The sequence below is a fragment of the Apiospora aurea genome (genome assembly GCF_038362705.1).
Source record: "Apiospora aurea strain CBS 24483 chromosome Unknown utg000005l_segment0_segment0, whole genome shotgun sequence".
Lineage (NCBI taxonomy): Eukaryota > Fungi > Ascomycota > Sordariomycetes > Amphisphaeriales > Apiosporaceae > Apiospora > Apiospora aurea.
Genome location: NW_027117392.1, coordinates 3415081 through 3434440, shown reverse-complemented (window position 1 = coordinate 3434440; position 19360 = coordinate 3415081). Strand labels below are relative to the sequence as shown.

Sequence of the window (19360 nt, the reverse complement as noted above, 5' to 3'; positions counted from 1 at the left end):
CAATGTAATAGGGGAAAATGTAGGGGAGCGCTGAAGTGTACATCAGAATGACTCGGGACCTGGGGGCAGCTGCATCGCATCCAGAGGGGATAAGTTGGTCAGTGTCGTAATTTCTGCTGTTGTAGTTGTTAATACAAATAAATACTTATACATTGATGCATGCTCCGAAGCCCGGTAGCGGGGTGGCGATCTCTTGCCGCGAAGGCCCTCCCAATTGAGTAAGCGTTTGGCAATCACATGGGCTGCTGTTGTTGGAAAGATGCAGAATTTAGATCGATTCCGACTGACAATTAAACTTGAACCGCGCTTCGCAATGGTGTCACAAATTCAAACTGGCAGGTACCCAGACAAGGCACGCATATCCAATCAACAGGAGTAGGCGTGATTACCTGGAGTGTATCCCTACTTGGATAAGGCAAGCAGGGCAATACCTTAAGGACCGGGGCATGCCCGACGCCCGACTCCAACAGCCTCTGCTGACCTCATTGGCATGTCCAGCACCTAAGCAAGCTTACCATACCGGCATGTATGTGCAGATACCGCCCAGCCAGCCAACAAATATGGCAGTCGACCTAGCCGGAAGAAATGGGCATGCAGCGTCGTGTTCTTCTACTGCCACCCTCGCCAAAGACTTTACAGATCTACCCCAGGACGTCTTTTTGCTCATCATCACCTACCTGTCCTCCCGCGACAGTGTCGCCTGCCGCCGCATCAGCCACGCCTGGCACGATGCCTTCACATCCGAACATGCATCTCTGCTTTTGCTGAGGTGGCATTTTCCCAGGTCCAGGGAAGCCCGGGCCCTGGGGTCGGGCTCCAAGTCGCCGGGCACAAGGCGGGAGTCTGCGGCGGCCCTCTTCGCCAAGGTCGCTCGGCGTTATCATCATCTCCGACAGGCCAAGCCGCGCCTCATCGAGAAGATTGACGTGGTCCAGGAAGCAACTCACCGAGATTTGCATCGAGGCGTCGCGCCGTGGGATCGCTTCCTGCGATGGAACGACAACAAGGCCATCTTCCAATACAGCGACCCCACCTGGTGCATGAATGACGGGCTGCTCATCTACCCCAGCGTCGAGGACGGACAGTACGTCGCGTACGACCTCGAGACGCAGCGGCGATTCCACGTCCCCTTCAGCAGCACGGGCAAGATCGTCAGGCGGGTGCGGCTGGCCTGTGCCGTCTTGATCGTCGAATGGTGCGAGCGGGAACCCTACCACCGATTGAACGAGCGCGAGGTCGTCCACCGGACCTTCGCCACGGCCTACGACGTGCAGCGGGCCCAGTCCCGGTCGTCTTCGCGGTCCCCGAAGCTGGCCATCGTGCGCTCATCTCCGGACTCGTCGGCCTGGAACATCTCCTTTCGCTCCGAGTGGAGGATCCACTTCCTGGGACTGCCGCTGAACGCGACGGACCGCTTCTTCTCTACGCACAGCAACACGCATTACGCACTCTACATATGGCAACCGCACCGCTCGCCCTGGGGCGACGATGACCCCATCGAACAGCTCGCCGTCTGGAACATATCGTTTCCTTCGGCCTACCAACCCTCGCTGGACCCGACCGGCACCAAGAGGCCGGACGCCGACTTGGGCCCCTCGGTCATTCGGCGGCTTACGTGGCGGGAGCTGGAAACCATCGACCTTCGCCAGCGGCACACTCCGGCTATTCGGGACCTGGCTTTGGACGAAAACAACCTCTATATACACGAAGAGGAGCACCGCTGGCTCGCCGGCACGCAGTCGTCCATCTTTCCTCCGCGGCACCATACTGTGCGCTGCACCGGTCTTCCCCTCGTCGGGTTCGGTCCCATCTGGTACGATGAGTGCTGCGCCGATGGCGATGTCCACATGTCATTCTGTTCTCGATCCGGTTCCGCGGCCGGGCCGTCCTTTGCTGACGAGACGGACGCGGACACGAACAAGACGGCAGCCTCGATGCTTCCATCGCCATCCTACAGCAAAAGTATCTGGCCGGGACATGCACCTTGCTGGCGTCACGAGGAGTTCCCGTACCTGACCGTCAGCGACATGAAGGACGCGCTGGCCGGTGTCCGGGTCGTGGCCAGACAATGCTTCATGGTCGAGGCACTGTCCGTCTTCGTCATGCCGCGGATCAGTGTCGAGGACGAGGACGCCGACGACGAGAACGCCGAGGCGCGGTTCGCCGATGAGATGTGGACCGAGCTCATGGGCAAGGGGCGGATATACGGCGACGAGCGATGGGTCGTCGGAGAAGACGCCGAGGGCAGGATCACTATCGTCCGCTTCTGATATGTACCCTGGCGACGCTGTTCTTTCGCTGGCAAGAGTGAAATATCGAGGTGGCGAATAGTCAATGTTACTATCTACCTAGACGACGCCGTGGCCGAGGATGGATTCTTTCAAATACCAAGTCTATCACCAAATTACTAGTACACGTAGCCTGAGCTGTACAGAGGAGAGCAGTACTATGCATAGCAAATATACCATCACGCAAGGAACTGTTGCTGGGGGGGGCAGACACATTCACTGACCGGCGATGCGTCGGCATCTTGGGTTTTCCGACTGAATAATACCGCATATAAAGGCCGAGCTTGACAGTATACAGCGAATGGTGACGTGAGCCAACAAGGTCGGCCTGCGCCTCCCCCACTTATAGGCCTCCGCTGGCTTGCGAAGCTAACGAGATATAGAAGTCAGGACTTTGTGTGGACTTGGTGAGCTGCCTCCCATTGGCAGAGGCCTCGTTACCATGCAGGCCTAGCCATTCAAGCTTTCCCACTTCCGGGTCCGTTATCGCTCAGACCGGTCCCGAGCGGGATGCTGCGGGCAGCAGCAACAGCAGCGCTCGATTGGTGCAGTCGTCGGTAGCAGCGAGAAGGGGAAAGGCCTCGGCCGCGGGGTCGGTCGATTCGATTCCCTGGTGTACCGTATTGCAGTTGCATGCTGTCTTATCAGCGAAACAACCGGGGCTGGCTGGTTGGTTGATCGGTCGGTCGTTCCTTTGCGGAGATGCAAAAACTCGATCTGATTACGATCCCAGCCATCGTGGATTCTTGTTATTTAATCGAATCGGGTCGAAAAGTGGTATTAGTTGACCATCGCCCGCAACCGCCAACCACTTACTTGACTGGCCTGACTGAGTGTTCGTAGATACTCCAGTCACTCGAGCATCCGACTTTGGACCCGTCGCAGCAGCTCGTCGTCAGTTTCCCATCATGGCTTTGAAGCTCACTCTGATGGCCTTGGCCTCCCTGCCGCTCGCGCAAAGCGAGTCGGTCCTGGGCGTCTACATCTTCCACCGCCACGGAGACCGCACGCCCAAGTCGCACGCGCCGGCCAACTTGACGTCGCTGGGTGCCGAGGAGGTCTTCCTGTCCGGCAGCTACTACCGCAGCCGGTACGTTGCCTCGGACGCCAGCTCGCCCATCCGCGGCCTGAGCCACGACGTCGCCGTGCAGTCCCAGCTCAGCGTCACGGCGCCCGACGACGCCGTCCTGCATAACTCGGCCCAGGTCTTCGCGCAGGGGCTCTACCCGCCCGTCGGCCGCCTCTCGGCCCAGGAGCTCGCCAACGGCACCGAGGTCGAGACGCCCCTCGGCGGCTACCAGTACGTCCCCGTCAAGGCCGTCGCCGCGTCCGCTTCGAGCACCCGCGCCGACGCCGAGAACAACGAGTGGCTCCAGGGCGGCAGCGGCTGCGGCAACGCCATGGTCAGCTCCAACAACTACTTCGCTTCGAGCGAGTACCAGCAGACGTACAGCGACTCCAGGGCCTTCTACCAGAGCCTGCTGCCCGTCATCAGCGGCACTTTCGATGCCGACGAGGCCAACTTCAAGAACGGCTACACGAGTAAGTCTGAGTCTTTCTTTTATCTATACCCCCCCCACCTTGGGGATTTCTTTCCATCGTTCGATGCGTCCGGAGTAGCTACTGACAAACCCCCGCAGTCTTTGACCTGATCAATGTGGCCAGGATCCACAACAAGACGATCCCTTCGTCGGACCTCCTCACTCCAGAGACCGTCGCCAAGGTCCAGGACCTCGCCAACATCCACGAGTGGAACCTGGCCTTCAACGAGTCGGAGCCCATCCGCGCCATCGCGGGCTCCGTCCTGGCCGGCCAGGTCCTGCAGCAGCTCCAATCCATCCTGGACGGCAAGAGCAAGAGCACGTCGCCGCTCGGAATCCAGTTCGGCGCCTACGCCAGCTTCTCGTCCTTCTTCGGCCTCGCGCAGCTGCAAAAGCTGTCGGCCGACTTCACCGGCATCGTCGACTACGCCTCCTCCATGGCCTTCGAGCTCGTCACCAACTCCACCTCGTCGCCCGTGTCCGAGGACGACGTCTCGGTCCGTTTCCTCTTCTCCAACGGCGCCGCGGGGGCCGCGGGGAACGTCCCCGTCGCCTACCCACTCTTCGGCCGCTCCGAGGTCTTGCTGCCCTGGTCCACCTTCGCCGGCGAGATGAACAAGTTCGCCATCGGCGACACCAAGAGCTGGTGCACCGCCTGTGGCAACTCGACGGGCCAGTGTGCCCAGTATGCCTCCGGCAGCTCATCTGGAGGTGATGCCACCGCAGCCTCAAAGTCCGGCAACGGTATCTCCACCGCTGTCGCTGGCGTCATCGGTGCTCTGGTCACGCTCGTCGTCATCCTGGGTATCGAGGGGCTTGGTCTACGCCCTGGCGGGCCTGCGCCTTGTCAAGAAGTCCTCACTGGCGGCTCAGTCCACCAAGGTCGAGATTTCTGGGGCTTCCAAGGCCTAGAGCTTCGTGTCCACCACTCACCTTCGCTCTTTCACAACTTCCAACTGGGCGGTGAATCAAGAACATCGAGGCAGAACTTCAGAGGCAAGTTGTTCTGTTGTGGATCATGTTACGAGTAATGAATTACGTGCTCAACTTTATGTCACCCAGCAAAACGACTATCAGCGTCAAGAGAATTATAATTAGCATTAGCAGCTACCGAACTGGGAATCTGACCCTATTTCAGGAGACTTCAAAAAGCATATATCGTAGTAAGCCATCACGTGGTGTGAGTGTGGTTTTTATATGGCCGTGATAAATTGTTCCCATCGTGACAACGTTATCCAAAGATGTCCATGGGGTTATCTCGCCATCACTATGGTCAGCGTTGCCTCAGAGATCAACGTAGACCAGTCATTGCCAACATGTCATGTCTGTAGAAGAAGGCGCGATTTCGTTTCCCGTAGATATCTAGTCGTCCAGACGTATTAGCAATCCAATTTCTCTCTATGCAAACCACGGCGGAGAGAATACTCACACATTGGAATACTTGTCAGACAAATAACCACCTGCACAGAGGCCAGGGCGTAGAACACTGGCTCTGTACCACCCTCCACCAACCAATCGTACGCCTTGAAGGTGAGTCCGAAACTGAAAAAGTTCTTGAAGATGATGAGGCAAGTGAAGCCCTCGATAGCCAGGTCCCCTATACGTGGCACCGACAGTATTAGCTATGGGAAAACCAGATACTCGAGATCTGAAGACAGTTGCTCAACATGAGAGGTGGGTATTCAACTCACGGTACGCATCCACGATGTACAGCGAGCTCGCGACAGCGCCAATGACCATGCCACAAACTTCAAATGCAAAGAACATGATGGGTACGACGTAATGATAAGGGCCCTGGCTGGTGAGGGCGAAGCCGTAGAGGCCCATGCAGCCGAAGATGAACTGGGGGATCACGAGGAAGATGCGGAACTCGGGCTCGTAAACACCGCCGTTGCGCTTGGTGAGCCAGGTGGCGCTCCAGTCGGCGAGGCCCCCCGGCGATGGCGAAACCCATGACGGCACCCACGAAGGGCCCTACGTAGGCGTAGCCCGTCTCGACCTCGCTCCACCAGCGCGGCGGGCCCAGGAAGACGGCGGCGAGGATGACGCCGATGAAGACGGTCCAACCGATCATGGTGCCTTGGATCAGGCAGGCCCACAGAAACGCGGGCTGGGCGAACAGGGGAAGGGCCGGAAGAGCAGCTTGGAGAAGCTCTCGTCCGTCTTGCGGTCATCGAAAAGGGCGAGGGACTCGGTGTATGTCTTCTTGGGGCGGGAAGAGGCAGTTAATCCCGCAGAGCCAGCCTCGATCGCGGTCGTCTGGGAGTACGGTCCTACATCCTTCTCGGGTTCGTCCTGCGAGGTGCTTTCGCGCCCAGAGTCGGCCGCCATGTCCGTGTTGAGCCGCGTGTCCCGGCGAAAGGAGGTCTCGGGGCACAGGAAAATGACACCGAACAAGGAGATGGCGGTGAAAATGGCCACGAGGTAGAAAGTCCACGACCAGCCGATAGTGTGCGTTATCTTACCAACTACAACAGGGGTAAAGAAAGCTCCACCGAACACAGCCAAGTTGGTAAACGCCATTCGCACACCGCGTTGCTATGCCACATACAAGTTAGCACCATCTTGGCAATATCCCTCTCTCCCCTTTCCCACATCGCCACACAGCAATATAATCGAGCAAGACTTACATGCACGAAGTACAAATCGCCAACAGCCGCGTTGACCAGCGACTCGAACGGTGCAGTGCCGACGCCTTGGATGATGCGTGCCCAGAGCAGACTCGTATAGTTCTTGCCCGAGGCGCCGCCCCAAGCGCTCGAGAAGATCAAGATGATGGTGCCAACGATGAACAGATGCCGCTTGCCCCAGATGCGGCCCGAGGGCACGAAGAAGATGGCAGCGAAGCCGACCCCGAGAAGGTAATAGCCCGTTAGCAGGGCGACGTAGGTGAAGTTCATATTGAACCAAACGGACAGGGTCAGCGTGTTGGCAGCGAGGATTGGACCGAGCGCCGTGGCGAAGATGGCCGTCATGGACAGCACGAACGTGATGAGATCGCGCTGCCATAACGGCCAGTTCAGGGGGTCGTTTGGGTCATCAGACGGTTGCGGATGCTACACCAAAAGTGGCATACAAAGGTTAAAACCCGAATGTCTGTTGTGCAGTAGATGTTAAGGGCAAGGCATACTCACGAGAATAATGCCATTCTTATCGCACTTGAGACCCCGAGTTTCCGGGGCGGTGTTGGTTGTCCGCGGGCGTTGCGGATCATCGTAGTATCGCGTAGTGCCTTGCGTGAATTAGTTGAGCAATATACCCCGAGGCAATCAGGGGCGGAAACCAACTCACCAGGCACATGCTCCATGGCCTTGGATTCGAGAATTCCGAGACCCATCGTGAAAAACAGTAGTCTTCACTGCTTAAGGTATTGATGCGTGGTGGTATATCTGCGTGGCAGAGAAATTACCGACAACGCCCAGAGGCAGGTACGGCGACTCTGTATTAAGTAAGTAATCCGGACATACAGGATGAAGCTATTGACGCAATCGACAGCAGACGTTGGGGGGTCAGTGCCGCGGTTGGAGACCAAAAAGAAACAACGTTCTCCCGTGCAGCTGTAGCAGGTGAGGGGGATGCTTCGAAGCGGCAAGGGTCTGGCCTAAGGCTCCAGGTCATTGGTCAGGTCTCTGAGGTACGTAGGTAGGGAGGGAGAGTGACAGCTACTGCTCGTTTCTGCTGTGTACAGAATCCAGATGTATGAGACGGCACGGGCGCAGCGGGAACCCGGGGAATTCCTGGATTGATATAAAATCCCCAGCGGAGTTTTATTGAAGCAATGTCACCATCAAACTCAATCCCGGGGCCATGAATGATGAGGTCCGACCGATGGCTGCTTTTAGACTGACCGGTTCTCTCAATGCCGCCATCTACTACCAGTACCTATACTTACAATATATGTACGTACTACCTGACGTACGCACATGCGCTCCCGCCCTCTCGCAACCCGCGGGCCCTTCGTCGATAGAGTGCAGAGGAGAAGAAAGAGACGAGGAGGAAACTGGAGCAAACGCGCGTATTCGTATGTTAAGTATTGCTGAAGACTGCTGCCATGAGTTGAGGCGGTTGGGGTGTAGCAGCAAATAGCAGCACCATCGTACGGCAATCAGCCTCTGGTAAGGTTATTGCCATTCGACCATTTCGCCATCAGAATTTCCGACCACGGATCACACATGCCATGCTCACGCTCGGCTTGCACCACTTGCACCAGACCACTTGCAAGTACAGTACGACTACCACCTCACCCGCCCGGAGGGGACGCGCTAACAAGTACCTGCCGCTAAATAAGCCGACCGCACTTTCCCTTACGGTCAAGTCTAAAATGCGGGAACGTCCCTTGGAAACGGCGATTTGGTAGGCCCAGGGCGCCCAGCGGTCCCACTTTCCCTGCGCAAAGATCTGGGGGAGCAACAGTAGCACGAGTAGCAGAAAGGTAGTGCCTGCCAGTAGTGCCACCCTCAGTTTCTAGGTTAACCTAGTACCTGTCACGTTCTGCCAGGGCCTGCCTCGTCGTGAGGTAGGTACAGGTAGGTTTATGTAATCTAACATACCCTGCCTGAAGCAAACAGAGGGAAACTCTGATTGATTGAGACTAAATGACTGTTGAGTGGCATCTACATTGGATTGTGCTCGTCTCGCTTCGTCTCGTCTCGTCTTGTCCTGCCAAGGAAGAATACCTAAGAAGAAGAAGAAGCAGGAGGAAAAAGAAAGAAAAGCCCGCCCAGCTGAACAAATTGGTACTGCGAGGTACCCAAGGTATGCATATACATGTAGGTAGTGCAATGGAGGTAGGTACATACCTGCATCTTACCTACCTTGACTGGTAAGGGCGAGTGGCTGTCTATCGTATCGGGCACGCATTTGCTCGGATTCCATGGCGTGTTAGCGCCAATTTACCCGCTCCCCTGACATGCAAGTTGGAGCAGGCAGCTTGGCAACAGGCCCGCCAATCGCATCATTCATTGGTCCTTTGGAGTCGACAGTTGGAGAGGAGAGGATAATAAGAGCAATAGGTCGATCTGGACCGACCTCCTCTCCTCGTACGTCGCAGCCGTCATCGTCCCTGCTTTCCTCCTCTCGACTGCTCGACTGTCAGTGGTCTCATCGGTATTACTTAACACCCACGCTCTCGGCATACTCAACTTTCCAAAGTGACACGTCTTCCTTTAACAACCATCAGCGCCGTGACAACACGCACCACCGTCAGCCATGAAGTTCACCACCGTCAGCATTGTCGCATTCGCGGGCCTAGCTGCTGCCCAGCAATCAGGACTCGGCTCCCTGCCCGAATGTTCAGTAAGCCCACCCCTTCGCTCCCTACGGCTCCTGTTTCGTACCTGCCCGTCCCATTCATACACACATGATAAGCGACAAGTCGACGACCGGTTCTTGCTCTTTCTTTCTTTCTTTCTTCTTCTTCGTCTCTGAGGTGGGTTTGAGTTGAACTGGGGCCAATCACGACTGACTGATCACGTGCACTTCAACAGAAAGGCTGCCTGACCAACTTCGTCTCGGGGTCGGGACAGCAGATCGGTGGGTGCCCTGCCACCGACGCCAAGTGCATCTGCGCCAAGAAGGAGTTCATCGACGGCATCGCCTGCTGTGTGTCCGATGCCTGCAACAAGGTCGACCAGGACGCGTCCATCCAGTTCGCCTCCACCTTCTGCGGCACCCTGGGTGTTCAGGTCCCCAACGTCGTGAGCTGCCCCTCCAAGTCAGCCGCGGCCAGTGGGGCGTCGGCCACCGGCGACAGCAGCTCGCCGAGCAACACGGCCCCCGCGGCGGCGTCGCCCACGCCCCCTAAGAGCGCGGCCGGCACGGTGGTGGTGGGGGCTGCAGTCGCCGCAGCCTGGGCCGGGTTCGCCGGCGCGCTGGCTTTTCTGTAATAGCCATCTTCCGAGTAGGCTGGCGGAGGCGACGAGAGAATACTAAAGGGTTTCCCCTCGCGTGGTGAGAAACCACCAGGCTGGTCAATACTGGTCCGGGAGAAACATGGGACACGTCCCGGCGACCGCTGTTTGCGAACACTTGGGACACGTCGTTGGTTACGACCATGGTTGCGTCCAGAAGGGGAGAAAGCACTTGCATGTACATGTATCTGTGTATGTTGTAATATTAATGTCCAAAGGCCTATGCTACTAGTTTAACCAAGGCCATTGCTCGGTGCTCCGCCCTATGCTCCGCCACTAAAACCTGTCACTTGTCACGGGTTTTAATGCGGCGCCGTTCTGAACGTTACTACGACGTGACTTGCTGACCGGACGCTTGATGAGAAGTCCCCATACTCCTCCCTCCTCTACCAGCGAGGCATGAGGGGAGAAATGTCCGAGTAATCTTATTATATTCATGTGACAATCGGTGTCATAGGCCATCGTCACTTAGACGCCTGGGGCGGACCCCTCGGCGCTTGGTTTGCTGCAGGCGAACAAGCATGTGTGAGAGCCCCCTCAGCCCCCGCCCCTTGGCTCCTTTTGGCAACCAGCTCGGGGGACTGGGCGGGAACGACTTTGCTGAATCTGGAAGCCGCCGCGGCGTGAAGGAGGAGCCTGGGGCTGGAGGGAGGAAAGAAGTACGCCATGCTGCCCATTGCATTTGCTTGCTCAAGATCCAATGTGGGACGCAGGGGCAGACGGACGTGGACGTGGACGTGGACGTGGACGTGGACGTGGACGGAGGGGGAGGGGGAGGGGGTCGCAATAACGTGAGCTATAGTGAGGCGAAAGCGGTCCGCTTCGGGGTTCATCTGAAGAAAAGGGAATGGAGATGGTGAGATGTGATATCTTGCTCGACGTGCATATCTCAGTCTTGCTAAGCCCCTGGCCCAGCTGGGTGCAAAGTCGATATGCCCAGGGGTGTTCCCAATAAGACGGACATGCTCCGCGACGGGGCTTGACGGAAGCGATGCTGCAGGTCCTCTCTTGCGACTTCCGGCAGCCGCTAATCCTGCTTCTGGCCGGTTACATCGAACGTACATGCAATGCACATAGGTAGTTTTTATGCAATGCGAATTGACGTAAATGCAATGGAAATTCATTGCATGGACGCAGGCGATTGGGCATGTCTATAGGTGACGGCGTATATCCTATATGTATCCTCTTCCTTCTACTCCTCCATCCATCTTCTCCTCCTCCTCCCCAATCCCACTTATGTTGTTTTAGGCCCATAACGATCCCCCCTGGGCATCAAAGCGTTTTGCGCATGAGCCGGCGCGATGAATTTCACCTTTTCGAGCCCCACGTTGGCACTGTGTCGAAAGTAATCGCCGAGCTACAGTAAATGTCCGTCTTGGACAGCCCGTATTCCCCAGCTTCGTTGGACACGTCAAAGACGACTATCCAACGCTAGATCAGAGCCAGGCGAAAACGGCAGCTACTGTGCAGAAGAACCACGCTGTCGGGGGAGGGACTCTGCCCATTCGGTGATGAATGGCCCTGTTGTTGTTAATCGCCATCAAAGAAAATAACCTAATAAGATTCAATAGGTCACTACGAGGTGTGATCGGACCTGCTCGGGCCCTATGCCGGCGTCCGGCGTCCCAGACTTTGGCAGTGAGTTGGCCTGATAAGGACGACAGCTGAGGCTAAGAAAAATACACATTATCTGCCACTTGGTTCAAGCCAGGCCTACTCATTTACTTCAAGTACAGCACTCGTTCGTCGGGTGTTCGAAAGGGCAAAGGGGTGTTGAAGACTGGGACAGCAAACCACGGTACGTGCCGACGACGCGCCGCCAACCAGAAAGGGTTGCCCAGCATCGGCCAGGAAAGAGCGCTGATCAGATGAGAAGAGAGAAACCATTGGTTGCGTTTGGTTTCCAAATGTCTGTATTTAGCAAAACGGGACGGGCAACGGGCACTGGACGGGGCCTGTCAACGTTTCGGCCTCGTTGAAACCTTCAGGCAGACGCAGCTCCAGAATTGTCGATCACCAACCTTGGCAGTTTCCCGAAATCCCCGGTCTCCTTGGCCTTGGGTGCGTCGGTGCGGTGGCCCCCTCTCCCGCTGCCGGGGTGGGTGTGGATGGCATTATTGGTGGGCAGGACGAACAGACAGGCAGGGCAGGCAGGAAAGAGAGGACAGACTCGTGCGGGTTCTTGGTTCTTGAACAGCAAGAAAGCTGAAGTACTATTGACGTTTGTACCATCAGTACGTCTTACCCAAGGGCACAGGTTGCTAGCGCCCGACCATGTTGCTGTGTCCTGTGCCCCCTGTGCCGCATAGCATTGGCTGGAGAGCAGCAGGCACGATGAATGGGCAAATATCGCATGAGACGAGGTGTTTTCGGCGTTAGAGTAGACCCAGGCGGAGATGGGAGATGGCTCGGCCGGCCAATCCTGCTGTTGGAAAAGGGCCAGTTTTTAAGAATGAAAAGGGCAACCAGGTAGCAAACACCGAGGGAGATCAGATGTTATTTTCCGGCTGCATCTCGAAACAAGAGAGGCTCGCTTAGGTAGGTAGGTGAAGAGGACAGGCGCATAGCACACAGTGGTTTGTTTAGGTGGTGGAGGGACAAATGGCAATTGAGGCTCAAGCTATCCCGTGCACTGGATCCAAATGTGATGAACCACGCCAGGGGGAATTGGTGTGATTGGTTGGGTACTTCAATGATGGCGGAGGAGCATGGCCACTGTCACGACGACCTGACCCGATCGATCGAGCCAGGTACAACACAACACACATCGTCAAGAGGTATGTGCCGACTGAGGCTGTGTCCAATCGGCTTCGGTTTCAAAGCACACAAAGCACGCAACGCCCGGGCAGGGTAACAGCAGCATCGGCGACTGTGCAACCGCCAGCCACTACACGGTAACAGACCCGAAATGCGCCATCCCGTTGCACCAGTCCGCCAGCGCCCTCTCTTCCCTCTCCCCTCCGATGCGATGCCACATAGCACGTCCATCGCAACCCGGAAAAGGCAGTCATCGCCTGCATTGCTTATGGCGCCTTCTATACCCACCCAAGGCTTGGCCTGTCAAGTCGGGGCGCCGGGTCTGAGTGTTCCATGTCTCCTAGTCTAGTGCCCGCCCCGGACCCAAACCCTGATGCCAAGTTGATAGGTAGGTACGTGTAATGTAAATATATCCCCTTGTGAACCCAATATCAGAAACTGGGAACCGGTTGGGCAGCTGGGCATTTTGTCGAGTTGATTTCAAATTCGTCAGGGGCCACGTGGATATATGGATATATAGCGATAAACAATAAAACGTTAGATCTTGAGCAGCAAACAGCTGCTTGCTATTTCTCGTCCCCGAGAACCCTGAGGGCCCAGATTCGATGTGCCACTCTGTGACAGGACGACCGGACAGAAACCAAGATTGATGTTTGCTAAGGTATTAGGCGAACCCGGCTGGTCGTTGCGAACCACTAATTGCTTCTCCATTTTTCTACGTATAAAGTAATAAATAGTATTGAAGTTAGGTAGGCGTGTTTTATTATTAGCCTCGACCGTTGCGATACCGGAAATATACAGCTTTACAGCTTGTAATGCAAACAAGTCGCTGGTGTATTCCGCATACTCATAGTGCAACTGAGTATGAAAGAAAAGGAAAAGGAAAAAGAAAAAGAAAAAGAACAGGAAGAGGAAGAAGAAGAAAAAGACGTCGCGAGAATAGAAGAAATGGCGTAGCTGAAAGGGAAAGACAGGGAGGGGGGGATAGAAGAGAAGAGCCCAGGTGAAAAGAACAAACCCACCTACCTACATGTAGGTACATGTGGTCAAGTTCGGGGATCGCCCAGCTTCCGACGGCGGGCAACGATGACGCGGCGTGCGTGACAACTGCCGATTCCAAATAAGCAAATATGGTGTTCGTGTTATTATTACTTCCGCCAATGCCACATCGCAGCCTGCCGGCTGCCCGGCCGTTACCTACTGTACGTAGTCAAGTGAAGCCGTCGCCTCGTCAGGCTGTCGCGCCCTGATACAGGGGCTTGTACCAAGCAGCAGGTACTACTACCACCTTGGCCACCTTAGTCCCCGGCTCACCCACTCCAAGTCTCCAACGGCCGCTGCTCGGACCTCTAGACAGCGATGGAAGCACCTTAGCAAGTTCCACCATCTTGCGCGAGGGCTCAAAGCGAAACAACAGACAGTACGAGCCGGGCGTGGTCGGGGTCACCGTTGCTGTCTCATTCCGGGCAAGGAAGGCTTTTACATCAAACAGCCCATTTCTTCCTTTTTTGTTCTTTTCCCTGCCCATGGAAGGAAACGGGTCTGGTGGCTGGCCTGGGTTTCAATCCATCCAGTTTTTCGACTGGGGGCCGACGGCCCCACAAAACCGGTACGGTACTTTTTTTGTTTGGCCGATCTAGCATTTCTTGATCTCTCCGTGCCGCGGGCTGCTAGAAGGTTTGATGAAAGGATGGCCGCAGTTCCGGCATCTGCTCTGGGACATGATTTTTCAATCAGCCCAAACGTAGGTATTTTTCGACTCTTTCCGAGGCCGTGACGCAGGGCGTGCGGATGCGCACAATCACGGCCCGCGAGTTGACTCTCTGCATTTGTGGCGGCCGTCTCAAGCTTCGGGGCATTGACTCGAAGGACTGACTGACCGACTTTGTCCGAGTGCAGCCAGCTGCCCATATCCATCCATTTACTGGCCGCGGATGTTTGGTAGCTGGATGCCGGAGATCCCGTCCGACCTTTGGCCCGAAGCAGGCCTAAGCAGGGCACAACTGAACGGGGCACAAGTGAACAGAACACACATATCGTAATGTACGCCCGTTGCTCGCGTGGAGTGAGTCGGCAGGCGAGCTATGACAGCTGGACAACCGAGAGCGCTCCTGGCATGACATGAACCTGGAGCACTGAGCTGCCCGGTATCTGATTCAGGTCTCATCAAAGTGGACCGCAGCGTTGGCAAAGCTGCCCCGTGTGCTATATCCTGCCGGAAGGAAATGCAATACAAGAGTGCGTGCGTATTACGATAGTTATAGGTGGCATGTCGGACACAGCACGAGAGCGCCCGTGGCGACAAAAGAAAGCATACAATTCATACCGGATCAACGCGTGCACACCTCAGATGTTGATAGTTACAGATAAGCATAAGCACGAAGAAGTCGTCGGGTAATTCGCGGACTGCTTGTAAGTTGTAACAGTAGCCAGGCCTTGGTTCGACCATTGGAGGGCTATGTGGTTAAGGTGCAGTCTTAGCTGACCGACTATCCATTGATTGAAACAGAAGAAAGAGCGACTTGCCCGCTCTAGGCATAGGCTCAGGCTCAAGCTCTTGGTCCTGGTATTTGGTATTTTGGTATTTTGGTATTTGACTGCGCTAAGAAGGCAGGCATATCCTACAATCCTTGGTATGTAGTTTCGGTACTTGGCCCAAGGAGCCCTGTGCCGTAACCAGCTTGATCAATTGAATGTTCGTTCGCTTCCCCTCCCCCCACTACTATCAATCAACCCTATCAACGGTCGTACCTACCCCGTTGTCTACTTTTCTTTTCTCCTTCAGTATGTACATGTCAACATCGATTCCTCGTCGTCCAATGCGAACAATGCTTGCCGATTCACATGGCCGGAATAGGTGATGTGCTGCGCGCAAGATCGTTGCCGTTGCTGCTGCTGCTGCTGCTGCTGCTGCTGGTAGTTGCATGATGCCAATTTTCATTTATGCGAGTGCTGCTACCAGATGCAGATGTAGATGCAGATGCAGATGCAGACACTTGATACACATTCATTCCGCCCACCCATTGATACACACTCCAGGTGCTTATGATCTCCCACCATGGCGATGGATGCGATGTGCTTCATGGATCAACACACTTGCTCTCACGTCAGTACCGACTCATTGAACACATCGGTATGTAGGTAGGGAACAGGGAAGAATCCGCAAAGTACCTGCATACCGCTTTGATCTTAGTCTCTCCCAGCGAATATCTCTTTTTTTTAAACTCTTTCCTCGTCCCTTCGCATCCCAGTCGCAGACCCAGACAGACCTACACACAGACAACGTCCTCCGTCCTCCTCCTCCTCCCTCTCTCTCCCTCTCTCTCTCTCTCTCTCGCTCGCTCTGCCCGGCTCCTCCAGAAATTTCAACTTCCCATCCATTCATCCATCCACCCATCCACCCATCATCGGCGCTGCTCTGTCCTGTTACAGGCTACCGGCCGTCATGGCTCTCAGACATGCCCGCCAGCTTAAACCTGGACAGGCGGACCATGTCCAACCCACTCCCACCGGCTTCCACTGCGCAGCACCCCTGCCCCCCCACGGAGCCTGTCGTCCCCATCTCTTTAATAGCAGACACCCATGCCCTTTAATACTTGTCATACCACGATGCTTTTGCCTCACCCTCACGAAACCCCCCGTAGCCTACGTATTATTGCAAGTGGGTGTGGGAGTGTGATGCGCCAGATGCCTGAATTGGGAAACTCTCGAGATCCACCGCCCTCGACAAACAACCTGGCTCCTTACCGTGGCCTCTGTTATCCTTCCTTTTTGGCTCGACAGGGGGAAGCTAGGTACCCTTTCCTGCTTTTCTTTTTCCGGGGTAAGGCGACACACGCACAAGACACCGCAGCAACTGAGGGTTTGCTACGGCCGACTATATAAGCTGCCGCGACATGCTGTCACCAAAACTCTGCCACTACTCCCTCCTCAGCTCAAGACGCATATCCGACCATCTTCTCTCGTTGCCTGCTTTCTTATCTAATCCTTACGGCGTGGCTCGTCTACCAGAACAGAGTAATACACAGCATATCCGTCCATGTAAGATGACCGTCCTGCTACTTCAGTCGTATATACTAACCCGAAGACCGCCAGCATAGCTTTTGCCACTTGTTCGGCTTCCTCAATATTACCTGCCCGGTACTTCTCGGTCACATATGCCCAGCCATCATGTGTGACTTCATCAAGAACTACTACATCTATACGTCGTGTGTCGATCCTGGTGCACACTACTTTCGGACGTCCATGGACGGCAGTAAGAAGCACGCGTGTCCGCGAGGGCCTCATGAACGATATATCGTCCTGCCAGGCCAGTGTCCACTATGCGGCTGAGAAAGTCGTCGCATATGCCATGGACGCGCAACCAATGGGGCTCTATTCTTTCCCTTGCAGCCACGATTGGTAGCCATACGACAGCGAAACAGCGAAAAGCCCGGTACTGGCTCTTTTGGCGTTTCGGTTGATTATAGCTCAAGTCGTGTGAAACACAGGTTATGTGTATTCTCTCAATGGCTACCTACCAGTCCGTCCTGGTTCAGACATACAGGTACGCTGTGCCTCTGCTGGGAGACCACTCAGAGGACTAGATGCCGCTGCGGAGCGCTCATGTCTCTATGGCAGCGGACTGTATGCAGAAAGGCGCAGTTTCCTGTCGAAAGAGGTTGGCGTTTTCCACATGCAGCAGCAGCACTACGCAGTTGGGCTCGGTTAGGTGTTTGTGTGGGATGGCAATGAGAGGGCCGGAGGCCGGAAGTTAAGCCTCAATCACGGACGCACATGGCTTCCACGATGTCAAGCTCTATGCCTCACTCCTATTGGGGGAGAGGGGGTTGGTATCAAGTGGGTTTTAGCGAAGCGTTGCTGCAAGGCGTCAGGGATACGACAAGAGTCGGATCTCGCTTCTGGCGCTGGCTGGAGGCAGTGGCAATCTTGGGTTTCACAACAACATGCATTCGAGTCTGCATGGTAATTAATAGTGACCCTCTCACATGTGCGGGGCGTTCAGGACCACGGCCGCCCACTAGGAATCCGGTATTTGGTGCGTTTACGGTGGTTCTGACATTGTATTATACGCTGTGTTATAGCCCATTGAGGGGCACCATGGTCCCCGTGATGGATTTCGTCACGAACAGCCCCAGGCCCCAGCTTCCCTGGACGATGTGCATTATATCAGCCTCGCAGATGCGACCATTTGAGCAGCAACTTTTGGCGACTTAATATATGACTTAGATTGCTGAGCTGTCATGCTCAGCCATCCACCATGGCCAGTCTATCCCTTCATTGGCCTTGCTCTTGCCCACAGGCAATGGTTGTGGGAGGATGAGACCTCAGCAGTACTGGCTAAAATGAAAGGACCTGGGAGTCATGTGAACAAGTGCAATACAATACCTACTCCGCCCTCCAGTTTGGTAGAAACACCCTTACGGCAACAGGCACGGCCAGGCAAGGCGGTACAACAATAAACGAGCGTATTACGTGTTTGCCTCGGCGCCGAGGAAGGAACTGGAGTCAATAAACCCGACCGTGAGCTATCTTTGCTCCTGCATAGCATCCCAGATTAGTGTCAGATCTGTTCTGAGATCACCATCGAATCAGGGCTGGGAATAGGGTATGTCTCCAGCCTGGGCCACCACCGATGGACAAACCCGACATCTCTCCATCCATCCCTCCATCGCACGCAGGTTGGCCGTTGTATGCACGAAAGGCAATGGGTAGGCAAACAGCGTCTTTGCTTTGGCTGATACTACAGTGGGGGATGAGAGGCTCTGTACTGTACACGGCCAGCTCTGGCAGGCTTGGCTCCTTGAAGACGCAAACTAGGGAACCGCCAAGAGGAAGTACCTCGCGGGTCATACATGTACGTATATGATAGTCCATAACTACAGAAATGGACTTCTCAGCATCCATCCTAAACTCACTCGCACACACGCACGCACGCACTCCGGTTGGCACAGACGCCCGAGCTGCATCATCCTCGAGCCCAGCCTTGCCAACCCTGTTCATCCTGTATGCACGCACACACGCACGTCTGTGTCTGAGATGCATACACCGGGTGCTATTTGGGCTGGGCTGGTCTCTGGACGCATTGCTCCTCCTTTTCTGGAACCCTTTAGGCCCTTCGCTCTTCCCCTCCTAAGCCTATTCCCTTTCCGAAAGGCCTTGGCAAGTCAGACCAGGGCCCCGGTAAGGTGCGAAGTGTAGCCAGTCGACACAATGACCTAAAGTGCGCACCCCAGTAAAGCACGGGAGGGGGCTCTGCATCTACTGCTGTAGCAATCTGCAGTTAGGACGGGATTAAGGTGCCTGGTTGCAACCCAAGAGTCCGAGGGCCGGCCATCGTCTTCTGATGCCCCGCCGCCGCCGGGCTCCTTCTCCCCTTCATGGCCAACCAGAGTGGCTCTCTTCCCCGCCCCCTTCTGGCCAGGTACGTGATCCAAGGGGGCATGCCAAACAACCAGGAAGTAATACTCCCGAGGAGACTCATATAATCTAAAAATAAGAAGAGCCCTCGAGCCTTCTTGGGAGGACCCAGCCCCGCCGACCGCATCATGTTTCTGGGATCGACTAAGGAGGCGAAGTGTGTCCATCAAATGCTTGCCTATGTATATAGGGTTACCAAATCGGGCAATGGGTGGACAGAGAGGGAGAGAGACAGAAACAGATGGGATCTATGTACCCACCATTAGCCGTGCCGTTAGTTAGCAAACCATGTAAGGGCCACAATGCCGCCGAGTCGACCACTGCCGTCCCAGCCGGACGGTGCCGGCGCTTCTCGCGATTTGAAAAAAAAAAAAAAAACAGAAGGATTGGGAGAAGACCATACCACCTATCCATCCCATCCATCGCCGCAAAGCAAACAAGAAGC

At 55.4% G+C, this 19360-nt stretch overlaps 4 protein-coding genes across 4 annotated transcripts; 3 read left to right on the top strand and 1 right to left on the bottom strand.

The window, feature by feature from the left end:
• Positions 1-560: 560 nt before the first annotated feature.
• PG986_007610 (uncharacterized protein) lies at positions 561-2270 on the top strand (the record flags this gene model as incomplete). Its single annotated transcript, XM_066843832.1, has 1 exon — positions 561-2270. One exon carries the CDS (start codon positions 561-563, stop codon positions 2268-2270), a length of 1710 nt encoding a protein of 569 aa, XP_066699944.1.
• A 926-nt stretch (positions 2271-3196) lies between these two features.
• On the top strand, positions 3197-4860 carry PG986_007609 (histidine acid phosphatase protein; the record flags this gene model as incomplete). The annotated part of the gene is made up of 2 exons (XM_066843831.1): positions 3197-3830; positions 3929-4860. The coding sequence occupies 2 exons, from the start codon at positions 3197-3199 to the stop codon at positions 4858-4860; spliced, it is 1566 nt and encodes a 521-aa protein (XP_066699943.1).
• A 260-nt stretch (positions 4861-5120) lies between these two features.
• Positions 5121-7166, bottom strand: PG986_007608 (uncharacterized protein; the record flags this gene model as incomplete). Its single annotated transcript, XM_066843830.1, has 8 exons — positions 5121-5191; positions 5259-5426; positions 5521-5725; positions 5796-5908; positions 5950-6367; positions 6460-6885; positions 6964-7061; positions 7121-7166. 8 exons carry the CDS (start codon positions 7164-7166, stop codon positions 5121-5123), a joined length of 1545 nt encoding a protein of 514 aa, XP_066699942.1.
• A 1871-nt stretch (positions 7167-9037) lies between these two features.
• PG986_007607 (uncharacterized protein) lies at positions 9038-9714 on the top strand (the record flags this gene model as incomplete). Its single annotated transcript, XM_066843829.1, has 2 exons — positions 9038-9124; positions 9316-9714. The coding sequence occupies 2 exons, from the start codon at positions 9038-9040 to the stop codon at positions 9712-9714; spliced, it is 486 nt and encodes a 161-aa protein (XP_066699941.1).
• Between the last annotated feature and the right edge of the window lie 9646 nt (positions 9715-19360).